Here is a 13,516-nt window from a genome sequence, read left to right on the forward strand (position 1 = left end):
ACTCTTAGGCTTGGAAGTGTGTTATTTGGTTTCCAAGTTTCTGATTTTTCCAAACATATTTCTGTTATAGATTTTTAGTTTGGTTCCATAGGAGTCAAAGAACATACTTTGTTTGATTTGAATATTTTTAAACTTATTGAAACTTGCTTTATGATCCAGAATATGGTTTATCTTGGTAAGTATTCTGTGTGCTCTTGAAAGGAATGTATATTCTGTTGTTGGGATGAGTGTTGTAGAAATGTCAATTAGGTCAAGTTGGTTGATCGTGTTGTCCAAGTCTTTTTTATCTTTATTAATTTTTTTGTCTACTTGTTCTTTCAACTAATTCATATACCATGTTGATCTTATTTTTCTCATTTATCCTCAAACTAATAAAAACCTCACCATGGGAACCACTTTTCCACTTAGTAGTGCTGGACACCAACAAGTTTAACATCTGTTCCATTAACCAAGCACTCAACAGACATAGTATGTGTAGCCACTGAAATCCAGGCTGTCTACAAACCACTGGAGATACATAAAGAAATAAAACAGTACCTTCTTTAGAGAGATTTGGCCTAATAAAATGTGGGTATAAAATTTCTAGCCACAAAGATTCCAAGAGGCTTCATTTTCTGGATAAGATGTTTGCATCGCTACCTCTTCCCTTCCACTCATCCTTTATCTCCCTGCCGCATCTGAAGCTGGATTTGCCATGTCTCATTAGTCAACTCTCTGCACCAGGTATCCTAGAGATTCCCTTGTTATCAAGGTCCCTGCCTGCTGCGGAATGTCAGCTCTACCAGTGAAGTCAAAATCAGATTTTTTAACCCCTTTCTATACCTTCTTCTTTTGTAACAGCTTTATTGAGATATAATTCACATACCATACAATTCACTCATTTAAAGTGTGCAATTCACTTTAAATATACTAAAGTGGATTTTAGTATAGTCACAGTTGTGCAACCATAACTACAATAATTTTAGAACATTTTCACCACATCAGAAAGAAACCCATACTCTTTAACTGTCACTCCCTAGGCCTCCCAGCCCCTCATCCCTGGACAACCAATAACCTACTTTCTGCCTCTCTATATTTGGACATTTCATATAAATTGAATTATAAAATATATGGTCTTTTGTGACTGGCTTCTTCCACTTAGCATAATATTTTCAAGGTTCAGCCGTGTTGTAGCATGTATCAGTACTTCATTCCTTTTTATGGCCATATAGTATTCCATTGTATGGGTATACCACATTTTATTCATCTATTTACCCAACTGATGAACATGTGGGTTGTTTCCACTTTGGCTTATTATGAATAATGTTTCCATGAACATTTGTGTACAAGTTTTTTGTGTGGACATACATTTTCCTGTCTCTTGAATATATTATATACATGAGTGGAATTGTTGGGTCAAATGGAAACTCCATGTTTAACTTTTAGAGGAACTTCCAGACTTGTTTCCCAAGTGACTGTACCATTTCATATCCCCACCAGCAGTATATGGAGGACTCTGCGTCCCTATCAACACTTTTCATTATCTGATCCATACCATTTTGCTATGAAATCTAGCCTCTCTTTGCCTTGGCTCCTCTTTACTTATCTACTGCATTTCTCCTTCTTCTCTATCACATACACAATTTTTGAGAAATTGGTCTTTTTGCTGTCCCCATCACACACTGTGTTTATTCCTGTTTATTCTTTGCCCATGCTGTTCCCACTGTCTTTAACACCTGTTTTCCTCTGTCTTTGCCAAGCCAAATCTCTACCATGCTTCAAGTCTGCATTGACCATTTTGACCCTTTTCATCTCTATTTCCTCTGAGTTTCTCTGTACTTAGAGTTAATACCCCATAAATTAGCGCTTCACTATATTTTATCTTGCACTATTTACTATTTCATTGAATATTTTTATGTCTTATATTTCACCCCTAAATCCAGATGTGAACTCCACGAGGTCTGAATGACCCTGTCTGGTATTTCTGTAGCCCAGTGCACAACACACAGTGGATATTCTATAAATATTTTCTGGTTGATTGATTCCAATAGTATAAAAATCCAATCTTGTTAGGATTATGGTGGAAATCTGCATCCCATGCCAACAGCAATGCAGAAGACTTGCAGCCAGGAATGATCTTTCAGTGATTGTCCAGTCTGACCAGTGTGAAAGATGATCATCTAATTAGAAAGGATCTTGTCCAGCTTCCCTCCCTGCATCTACTCTGGTGCTAGAGAGATGTCACTGCAGAAAACTGGGGGAAAGGGAAAAGGAGAGAAGCAACTTGTTGAGGAATTGAAACCTGAATAGGAAGAAGGAAATTTATGCTGACTACTCTATGCTAACTATTCGTTACTGCTATATATGCATTTTAAAGTATTCTTCAAATAAGAGTGATGCTTTTAAAAATATACTTGATGAGGAAATATTACTGACTGCTGGCAAATATGGACACTCTAAGCAATTTATATTAGAGGCAGGATGGTGTAGCAGAAAGGCCATGTTTAACTCCCAGCTCCAGCACTCACTAGCCATGTGACTTTGCAAGTTTCTTGACCTCTCTATGCCTCAGTTTCATCATCTATAAAGTGAAGACAATATTAGTTCTTATCCATAGACTTGTCGTGAGGATTACATGAGGTAGCATGTGTCAGGTATTAGAACAGTGCCTACCTAGCACATAGGAAGTACAAATAAGAGGTAGTTTCCTACCTCTGCACTCTACTCAACTCCTTTTATACATGTTAGAGCAAAGATAGAGTTAGCATTGAATATGGAAAGAAGATTGGGGACTGTATGATTAGAATAAAACTTTGTACTGACAAATCATGGTCAGTACATGAAACCAAAGTATGAAGGGCTTTGGAAGCTACCTAGAGAGGTGTGAAGCCTATTTCATCTGAGCCATGGTAGGTCCCCAGCAGGAAGTGGGAGGGGCACAATTGTGGCGTGAAGGAGGGTGGCTTGGCCACGTCAGAAAGGTCCCAGGGTGGGTGGGAGGAATGAGTCTCCAAGTGCTGCAGGAGGGAGCAGCATTAAAGAAGAGAAGGGCCGCGTGTTCCTCTGAGGGAAGGAAGAAGGGTGTGTCAGGACAGAGATATGTCGGAGTAGAGACGAAAGGACATACACCACCCTGGGTAGGAGATTTGGTCATCCCAAGAGCGAGGAGGGAAAGGAAGAAGAGGTGGAGGTAAAAGACAGGAGCACGTCTGGGATACCTCCTCTCCACAGACTGCTTTAAGGACTCAGCAGAAGTGAAGGCAAAAATAAGATTGATGACCATCAGGGAAGGCAGGAAGGCTTGGGAGAACATGGGTAGCACAAATCCTTAGTAGGATTCATTCTCCTTCTTTTTTAGGATGGCTCAGCAGCGCTGGTTGCAGAACCAGGCAATAGGGAGTGAGAGGTCCCCCCCACCCCATAGGCCTGAGACAAAAGTCAAGCCTGCCAGGGCGGAGGTTAGGTGACACACCCAGGGTGGTGCGCCTGTGAGCACACATGCTCTGCCCTGGACTCTGCCCCCATACACATCTTAGAGTTGCTTATGAGCAAACTCAGGTGACTCCTTTTCTCTATTTAATCTTTCTTACCACAAATAAGTGTTTATTTAAATTGTCGATATGGATATAAATTGTGAAGAAGCAGTATCACCTCTGGAGTGGAGGGGAACATGAGAGGTGCTCCCGGGGTGCCGGCTAGGTCAGTCTGTCACACACATCGGATTAATGTGGATAACGAGTGCTGGGCTGGGTCTCAGAAAGGCCTACTAAGGCCATTCATTGGATGGACTCGGCCCAAACTTTGCCCCATTGTCGGATTACATGTTGTTTTTTAGGTACCTTAAAAATGATAAATGAGAACCAGCCTGAGCAAGAGCGAGACCCCGTCTCTACTAAAAATAGAAAGAAATTAATTGGACAACTAAAAATATATAGAAAAAACTAGCCGGGCATGGTGGCGCATGCCTGTAGTCCCAGCTACTCGGGAGGCTGAGGCAGGAGGATCGCTTGAGCCCAGGAGTTTGAGGTTGCTGTGAGCTAGGCTGACGCCACGGCACTCTAGCCCGGGCAACACAGTGAGACTCTGTCTCAAAAAAAAAAAAAAAAAAAAAATGATAAATGAGGTGGGGCACAATGGCTTATCCCTGTAATCCCAGCACTATGGGAGGCTGAGGCGGGAGGATGGCTTGAGATCTGGGTTTCAAGACCAGCCTGAGCAAGAGCATGACCCCGTCTCTACAAAAAATAGAAAAATTAGAGGGGCATTGTGGCACACACCTATAGTCCCACCTACTCAGGAGGCTAAGGCAGGAGGATCCTTGAGCCCAGGAGTTTGAGGCCACAGTGAGCTATAATGCACTCTAGCTGGGGTGACAGAGTGAGACTCTGTCTCAAAAAAAAAAAAAAAAAAAAAAAACGATAAAAGAGAGAGGTGCCTCTAAATGTACTCCTGGGACCACCAAACCACAGAACAAAGAGACGTCCAGACTAGAGCTTGCAGAGACCCTGCAGCCTCTCTGGCCCAGCCCTCTCATTACACAGGTGACGAGATGGGCTCAGAGCACGAGAGTGACAAAGACTCGTGAGGTGCAGTGGAAGTGAGTACCCCTGTCTTACTCTCACTTGGTGCCTCAGTGGCACAGGGCAGGTCCCCCATGAGCTGCTGAGTGCCCACTGCCTCCTCTTGCAGCATCAGGGCCACAGCAGGAAGCAGAGCCAGGAGCCCAGCAATGCTGCAATAGAGTGTAACAGTTAAGAGCACAGGCTTGTGACCCTGAACAAGATACTTGTTTTCTCTGCTTCAGTTTCCCCATCAATAAAATGAGGGTAATCATACTATTTGCTATGAGGGTTAGATTAGATAATGAATACAGAGTACTTAGGATCATTTCTCAAAGTTAGTGAAAATGACTAGTATCTAAAATTTTTAAATGACTAGTATATGTTAGTAATTATTATGATTGGTGTCTGTGCACGCAAAGGTTTTGTGACCTATAAAACCTGTAAAAATTCAAGGATTCGCCAGGACTCTGACAACAGTGATGGCCAGGCCTCCACCCACAGCCTCATTTCTTTCTTCTTTCCAGCCCCCTCTGTGATTTTTGGCAGCAAGGAACTTCGACAAAAACAGAACCGCAGGGAAAGAAGGTGGGGAGAGGCAGAGCACTTAGCCATCCCTCCTCTCCTCCCCCCGTGCCCATCTCAGAAGGCCACAGGAATGGGTTCTGGCTTACAAGCCCTGCCCTTTCTGAGATGCCACAAGGTGAAGGTGCACCTGCAGCTTTCACCTGGCCACTGGCCAGGTGAGATGTATCCTCTTTCCCTTTCCCATTTTCAAGACAGTGTTTCCTACCCCACTTACCATTTGAGCAGTAAGTAAAGCCCGTGGCTTACCAGGGCTACATGCAAGTACCTTGGTGTAAATTAGAAAGAGGTGCCTCTTCCTCAAGTCACCTTCCTCCCACTGGGTTGGAACAAGATAGTTTACTGTCCTTGTGCAGTGCACAAGCTACATAACTGGTTATATGTGGCAGCCCTGTGGCTTTTACTCATTCATCTCTGTTCCTCTTTAGGTCCTGAAGCACCTACGGCACCTAAATTTTACCAACAATATGGGGGAGCAGGTGACTTTTGATGAGTGTGGTGACCTGGTGGGGAACTATTCCATCATCAACTGGCACCTCTCCCCAGAGGACGGCTCCATCGTGTTTAAGGAAGTCGGGTATTACAACGTCTATGCAAAGAAAGGAGAAAGACTCTTCATCAACGAGGAGAAAATCCTGTGGAGTGGGTTCTCCAGGGAGGTACGTGCCGTCCGTCAGAACACCAGACACCCTCACCATGGACAGGAGGCTGTGCTGGGCTTTGGGAGGGTCTTTGGCTTCACCATTGGACTTCCAAAATCAGCGGATGTGCACTTCAGAAAAAGACACATGATGTGCTGAAATGATGACCATTCTATGATGGATGTGACCTAGAGTTAGTAGCCTGCTGAGGACCCAGATCCTCTGTAGGAGCACTGTCTGGACTGGACTCTTCTAGGAGCCTAGATTAGACCCACCACATTTCTCTTTGCATTTGCCTTTTTATTATCACCTTTGAGCATCTTGGACCACTTTTCATAACATGGCCAAAGATTCAACTTCATCTTTTTACCAAATGCTCCTTAGGTTCATGGGTTTCTAATGAGATGCTATAATATGTAGGATAGGTTATCCATGCGGTGTCTCCTATACATAGCGATCTCATCCACAGGGTGCAAGTCTTTATTAGCTTCTACTTCAGGGAGTGGATTCTCAATTACAAACGTCATAACCTTTTACAGATGGAGATTTTGAGGTTGCAGAGGTTATACTCCTCTGTCCACTAATTATACCCTTATCTAAATCATTACACATGTCAACTGTCTGGAGTCTAAATTGATCAGCTATACTATCAACTGCTCATTCCTGTTGGATCATCCAGGTTATCTTCCATCCTCATTAATGCACATGGGGGCATGTCTCATTTCCCTTCCTGTATGGAAACTATTTTCTGTATAGTTCTCTATAATCCTGTTGTCCTCTACCAGACTACTTTCATCATGGGCTTAAACATTGGTAAATGAGTGACACGGAATTTTCATAAATTCAGTTGCTTATGTTCCTGGGATAGTTAACAGAGTTATAAATTAAGTAGAATTTTTCCGTAGAAACACTACCTCCAACCTAGCACACAGTTGGCATTCAATAAATCTTAGGTTCTAGTCTACTCTTTTCTTTATTTTTTGTAGAAATTACCACAAGAATACCATCTACATTTAACTATAAATTACATATTAATAACTTCCCTACATATACCAAAAAGTTGTTATTAAGATCAAATGAGATCAAGGATATAAAAGCATATTATAAACTGAAGTATACTACATAATTGCATAGTGTTACTAATATAGCATTATATCTTAATCAATGTTCTCAGCTTACTTACAAATGCAGCACTTTAGAGCTAGATGAGTCTTTAAAGATCCTTGTATCTAACCGTCCAATTTGGAGTTAATGACATTGAGGTCTAGGGTTGCAAAGGTGACTTCCCAGTCCAGACAGATGGACAGTGTAAAAGCTGAGACTAGACTCCCAGGGCCCTAACTCCGACCTCAGTGCTCCATCCTTTACTGCTGATAATTCTTTCCTTGTTTTGTTACAACTAATATAAAGTCAATGAGACATATTAATTGGGAGCTTGGAATTCAGATGAGCTTCCTTGGCCAGAATTCCATAGGCATCTTTAATAAAATTGTTGGGGAGACTTGGAGATGCTTGACAGCTTTTTGCAAAATGGATCTTTCTGGTGGCTGCCTCAGCCCACTCCCGTGATGATAGGATTTCTATTTAGCTGATAAATTCTGAAGGATGCAGTTAAGAGAATTCAGAGGGTGACATTCTCCTCAGCCTTGACTGGTTTAAAGCAGAATTTGGTACAGTGAAAAGTGCAGACTTTGTAGACTGACCTGGGTGTGAATCTCAGCTCTCCATCTAGGTCAATGTGTGCCCTTGAGCCTTTTCCCTAACCATTATGCAGACGAGAACAAGAGGCATGGCAGAGACTGCCAAAGGCCCCCAATATTTGTATTCTCCTTTTTCGTTAATAATAGAGCTCTATTTTAGCTGGACACGGGACCAGCCAGAATAAAGATATATCTCCCAGCCTCCTTTTCTGCTAAATGTGGCCCCATGACTAAATCCTGGAGAATGGGTTGTAAATGGCAGTGTTGTGTGATGGTTTCTGGGAACCTTCTTTAAGAAAGTGCATGCAAGTGTACTTTACCCTCTTCTTCATCTCTTCCTCTATCTTGCCTCCTGGAAACCAGATGCCACCATCAAGGACTGAGAGGCAAAAACCAAACATGTTAGAACCACAAGGTAGAAACAGTCTAGGTCTCCAACACTGTGAAGTGCTGTGTCACCATGGGCCATATCCCTAGGCATTTATATGAGAGAGAAATACTTTTCAATCTTGTTGGAATCAGTCTTATACCAAGATTTTTGGCACTCACAACCTAACAGAAGCCAATAAGAAAGCTACTAAGCTCACTTTATGAGGCTAATATAATCTTGATACCAAGAATAGAACAGTACAAGTAAAGATCATTATAGACCAGTGTTGTTTATACACATAAATGTTCAAATCCTAAATAAAATATCAGCAAACGTAGACCAGCGATGTATAAAATATATAATACATCATGACCCAGTAGAGTTAGCAGCGAATTTACAGGAATGTCCTAATAGCCAAACAGTACGAAGTTCATAAATGTAGCTTATCATATTAACAGAATAAAAGATAAAAATTGTACGATAATGTCAATAGATACAGAGAAAGTATTCAATGACATTCAACACACTTTCAGATTAAAAACAAAAATTTCATAAACCTAGGAATAGATGGGATCCTTACTTTACCTTACCTTGATAAAGGGTACAGCAACCATTCTTTAATAGGGAAAATTTAGAAACATTCCTAGTGTGGATTTGGGAAAAAACAGGGTCCCTCACTTTCACTCCATGAGTGAATGGGTCGATACCTCAAGAAAGATTGCAAGAATGTGTCTGAGGATGCCTTGTCACCATAGTTGAACATGCTAATATGAATTGTCCTTCACTCGTCCCTTCTAAGTTCACGGAAGTCTTAGCAATCATCAGGTCCAATACTGCCATTCCACTCCTATGCCTCTTTCATGAGAAGATAATGTCAATCATCTTCTGTTCAAGTTTTTTAAACTCCTTTGTCAAGCCGATTATTTCTTTTCTGCTAGAAGCAATGACAATTATTTTATTGCTTTCCATGTTTTTAACTTTATAATGTATCTTACAAAGTAGGTAGGTAGAGGGCAGACTTACTAAAGAAAGCTGTGGAAATAGTGTGAGCCATACTATGCATTAAGTATTATTCAAAGCTTTGTAACTGGGGTTACAAAGATGAGTGAGAATTGCTCCCTACCTTTAAGAAACATATATGCTGTTCCAAGATAGACTTCATTCTTATGACATATTCATTGTCTCTGAAATATATGGACTATTAAGTGGTAAATAACTAATAAATTTTTAGAGTACATACTCAATTGCCTGGTATGATCAAAGAATGAGATAGAAGCAAGACTTCTGAAACAGTGGAGCAATGATATTGGGCAGAACTGTAGAAAATAGCCATTTAAGGACCAGGAAATCAACCAAAAGCAAACAGCAAAAGGCAAAGTTTTTTTTTTCTAGAAAAACTAATGAAACTCTGATAAGAACAGTGACAGCCTGGTATTTAGCCTGGAGCTTCTCTCCAATTATTTCTAATAATTTAGTAGTTCTTTTGGGTTTTCTGTACAACAATCATATCTTTTGCAAATAATAACAGTTTTATTTAGTTCTTTCTGATATTTATGCCTTTATTTTTCTTGTGTTATTCCACTAGCTGGGACATCTAGTGCAATGTTAAATACTAGCAGTGATAGTGGGCATTCTTGTTTTAATGGAAATGCTTTTAATATTTTCTCATATAGAATGATGTTCACTGTAAGGTTGTTTTTTTTGTTGTTGTTGGTTTTTTTTTATGTTACCCTCTTTCAAGCTAAAGATATTTCTTCCTACTCCTTTTTCACTAAGTTTTTATCACTAGTTTGTGTTAAATTTCATCAACATTTTTTTCTTCGTCTATTGATGATCCCAGGATTTCTCTCCATCAATTTGTTGATGCAGTGAATGATACTTAAAGATTTTCTAATATTAAACTTCTTTGCACTCCTGGCATAAACCCAATATGGTCATGATGTATTTTCTTTCTCTTGTTCTTCAAGTTTGTTTGCTAGTTGTTTTAGTATTTTTCCTCTGTTTTCAAGTAGTGGAAAGTAGTGGTGTTCTTCCCAGATCATCACAGAATCCCATGGATATGTGTGTATGTGTACATGCACATGTGTGCATGTGTACACACTCGCCCATAGGTATCTGTCCCTTTCACAGATTACAGGACCAAAGACCTCTGGACCTCCCCTGCCTGGAATGGGCCCAGAGTCTGCCACACTGGTCCTTGTGCCCAAGCTCCTCCCCCTTGCATGTGTCAAAGGAGCTGCAGGACTGGCTCCTGACCCCACGGCTACAGCCACTCACCTTTGTGCTCTCTGTCCTCCAGGTTCCCTTCTCCAACTGCAGCCGAGACTGCCTTGCAGGGACGAGGAAAGGGATAATTGAGGGGGAGCCCACCTGCTGCTTTGAGTGTGTGGAGTGTCCTGATGGAGAGTACAGTGATGAGACAGGTAAAGTGACAGCTCCTCTTGGGCACTGTGCACCGCTCAGTCCACTTCGGGGGCCCAGGGTCAGGGAAGCCCACAGAAGGGCTGGGCTGAGATGGTGCTTAGCACAGTTCCTCATTAACACAGTTCCTCATCAGCAGGTGTATGTCTGAGCATTGCACCATGTTGGGCATGGAGGGGGAACAGAAAAGCAATGTTAGATGTCATTTTAATACCATAAAAGCTAACAAACACACTCATTACACACCTTCCTCTTATTCTGATACTGCTTGCAATATTGTTTTCCTTTTCTTAGAGCTCAGTGGCCCTGAGCGGACAAAGTGCTATCTGCTCCGAGCTTCAGAGTTAACAGGCCACGATAGATTTCGTGCTGGGTGCCTGGCTCTTACTGAATTTGCTGTCTTACTTGTGTTTTTCCTGTGCCTCAGGTTCTTTTAAAGTGAGAGTAATAATTAAGCCTATCTTATAGAGTTTTGAAAATTAAATTAACATTGGTAATGCACATGGTAAGTCTAGACAAATGTTTATTAAAACTTTGGCATATTGGAAGCACTCTGTAAATATTAACTATAATTGTTAATATTGTTATTTCATCCTCACCACAATAACGGGGTTATTGCTGCTTCCATTTTAAAAATGAGGAAACTGAGGCTCAGAGAGATTAAGGAGCCTGACTCATCGCATGGCCAGGATCCCATCCAGATCTCTAACTGCAAAACCCACGCTCCTTTCACTGCTCCAAAGTGCACACTTCCTGGCACATGCAGAGACTTAGCAAATGCGTGTTGATGGAATGAGTCTGCATCCTCCCTCATTGAAAAGCTGTGGATGTGGAGTGAAGAAAGCACAGGTCATATGCATGGGATACTCTGCTTTGATCTAAAGGCAGCACCACTGGTGTGTAGGGAAGCCACCTGTCCAGCGAGGTTGCTCATTCTCTGCTATACACCATCAGCAGGGAGTGTTAAAGAAAACAAGTGCCCCCCACTTGCATGCAAAGTAAAAACAAACAGTAGAACCATCAAAGGTATACGAAATTAAGTATGCTATTAAATATATTTTGATATATTGAAAATCTATTCAATATAAAATATAAAATGACCAGATCCAATAACCTATGCACCCCCACCACCACATATGCTCACAAATTTTAGTCTGTGCCACACAGTAACTAACTCTTCCCCGGGACATTTTACAGACGCAAGTGCCTGTGACAAGTGCCCAGATGACTTCTGGTCCAACGAGAACCACACGTCCTGCATTGCCAAGGAGATCGAGTTTCTGTCGTGGACAGAGCCCTTTGGGATCGCACTCACCCTCTTTGCGGTGCTGGGCATTCTGCTGACAGCCTTCGTGCTGGGTGTGTTCATCAAGTTCCGCAACACGCCCATCGTCAAGGCCACCAACCGCGAGCTCTCCTACCTCCTCCTCTTCTCGCTGCTCTGCTGCTTCTCCAGCTCCCTGTTCTTCATCGGCGAGCCCCAGGACTGGACGTGCCGCCTGCGCCAGCCGGCCTTTGGCATCAGCTTCGTGCTCTGCATCTCGTGCATCCTGGTGAAAACCAACCGCGTCCTCCTGGTGTTTGAGGCCAAGATCCCCACCAGCTTCCACCGCAAGTGGTGGGGGCTCAACCTGCAGTTCCTGCTGGTTTTCCTCTGCACCTTCATGCAGATCGTCATCTGTGTGATCTGGCTCTACACCGCGCCCCCCTCGAGCTACCGCAACCACGAGCTGGAGGATGAGATCATCTTCATCACGTGCCACGAGGGCTCGCTCATGGCCCTGGGCTTCCTGATCGGCTACACCTGCCTGCTGGCTGCCATCTGCTTCTTCTTCGCCTTCAAGTCCCGGAAGCTGCCAGAGAACTTCAACGAAGCCAAGTTCATCACCTTCAGCATGCTCATCTTCTTCATCGTGTGGATCTCCTTCATCCCAGCCTACGCCAGCACCTACGGCAAGTTCGTCTCTGCCGTGGAGGTGATCGCCATCCTGGCAGCCAGCTTTGGCTTGCTGGCCTGCATCTTCTTCAACAAGATCTACATCATTCTCTTCAAGCCGTCCCGGAACACCATCGAGGAGGTGCGCTGCAGCACCGCGGCTCACGCGTTCAAGGTGGCGGCCCGGGCCACGCTGCGCCGCAGCAACGTGTCCCGCAAGCGGTCCAGCAGCCTCGGGGGCTCCACGGGATCCACCCCCTCCTCATCTATCAGCAGCAAAAGCAACAGCGAAGACCCTTTCCCGCAGCCCGAGAGGCAGAAGCAGCAGCAGCCGCCTGCCCTGACCCAGCAAGAGCAGCAGCAGCAGCCCTTGACCCTCCAGCAGCAGCCGCAGCCGCAGCCCAGATGCAAGCAGAAGGTCATCTTCGGCAGTGGCACGGTCACATTCTCGCTGAGCTTCGACGAGCCGCAGAAGAATGCCACGGCTCACAGGAATTCTACGCCCCAGAACTCCCTGGAGGCCCAGAAGACCAATGATGCCCTGAGCAGACACCAGGCCTTGCTCCCTCTGCAGTGCGGGGAGACAGACTCCGAACTGATGATCCAGGACACAGGCCTGCAAGGACCTGGGGGTGGGGACCACCCACCAGAGATGGAGGACCCTGAGGAGATGTCCCCAGCACTTGTAGTGTCCAATTCACGGAGCTTTGTCATCAGCGGTGGAGGCAGCACCGTCACAGAAAACGTACTGCATTTGTAAAACAGAAGGAGAAGGCCAGTCCAGGGAGAACACAGAGAGGTTTCTTGGGCTCACAGGGAAGAGGAGTCCCCCAGATTCCTTTCCTCTGAGGAAAGAGGGATAATGGACACATCAAATGCCCCAGACTTAGTTGCCCTGTCTTAAGTGACAGTGAATTGACTAATATTCCTTTTAAAATTAAAGAAAAGAAGAGCCATGTGTTTCTGTGGTCGTCTCTGTCAAAGCATTGAGATCGCCAGCACTGAGATTCGCTGGTCACCCACATCCAACGTCTCTCATCTGTTTGCTCCCACCCAGCAGCTCAGAGATGAAATCACAGCTTTAAGATACCCACCCACTCCCTCCTTCCTTTTTTTCTTTTTAATATTGAAATGCCCTGAAAATGTGGACAGCCTGGTCCAGAGACAGAAGTGTACAGACTGACAGGACATCAGATTTGCCACCACTAGAGTTAAGAGTCTGAAAGACAGAATGTCACCAGTGCTGCCCAACACCTTGGCAGTGGAGAGAACTTTACATGTTCAAAATGTAAGGGGAATGTGTCCCCTCCTATTTATGAAAACCC

General features: G+C 43.6%; 1 protein-coding gene across 1 annotated transcript in view; it reads left to right on the forward strand.

Annotated features, from left to right (window-relative positions):
- Nucleotides 1–13,124, forward strand: part of CASR (calcium-sensing receptor) — a 75,511-nt gene extending 62,387 nt beyond the window's left edge. Inside the window, exons 5-7 of the mRNA XM_012640587.1 lie at nt 5,552–5,782; nt 10,134–10,257; nt 11,453–13,124. Coding sequence (XP_012496041.1) covers nt 5,552–5,782; nt 10,134–10,257; nt 11,453–12,951 — 1,854 coding nt within the window. The 3' untranslated portion in view covers nt 12,952–13,124. The remainder of the gene's footprint in view (nt 1–5,551; nt 5,783–10,133; nt 10,258–11,452) is intronic.
- Nucleotides 13,125–13,516: the final 392 nt, after the last annotated feature.

This window comes from Propithecus coquereli, unplaced genomic scaffold (genome assembly GCF_000956105.1).
Source record: "Propithecus coquereli isolate 6110/MARCELLA unplaced genomic scaffold, Pcoq_1.0 Scaffold10, whole genome shotgun sequence".
Lineage (NCBI taxonomy): Eukaryota > Metazoa > Chordata > Mammalia > Primates > Indriidae > Propithecus > Propithecus coquereli.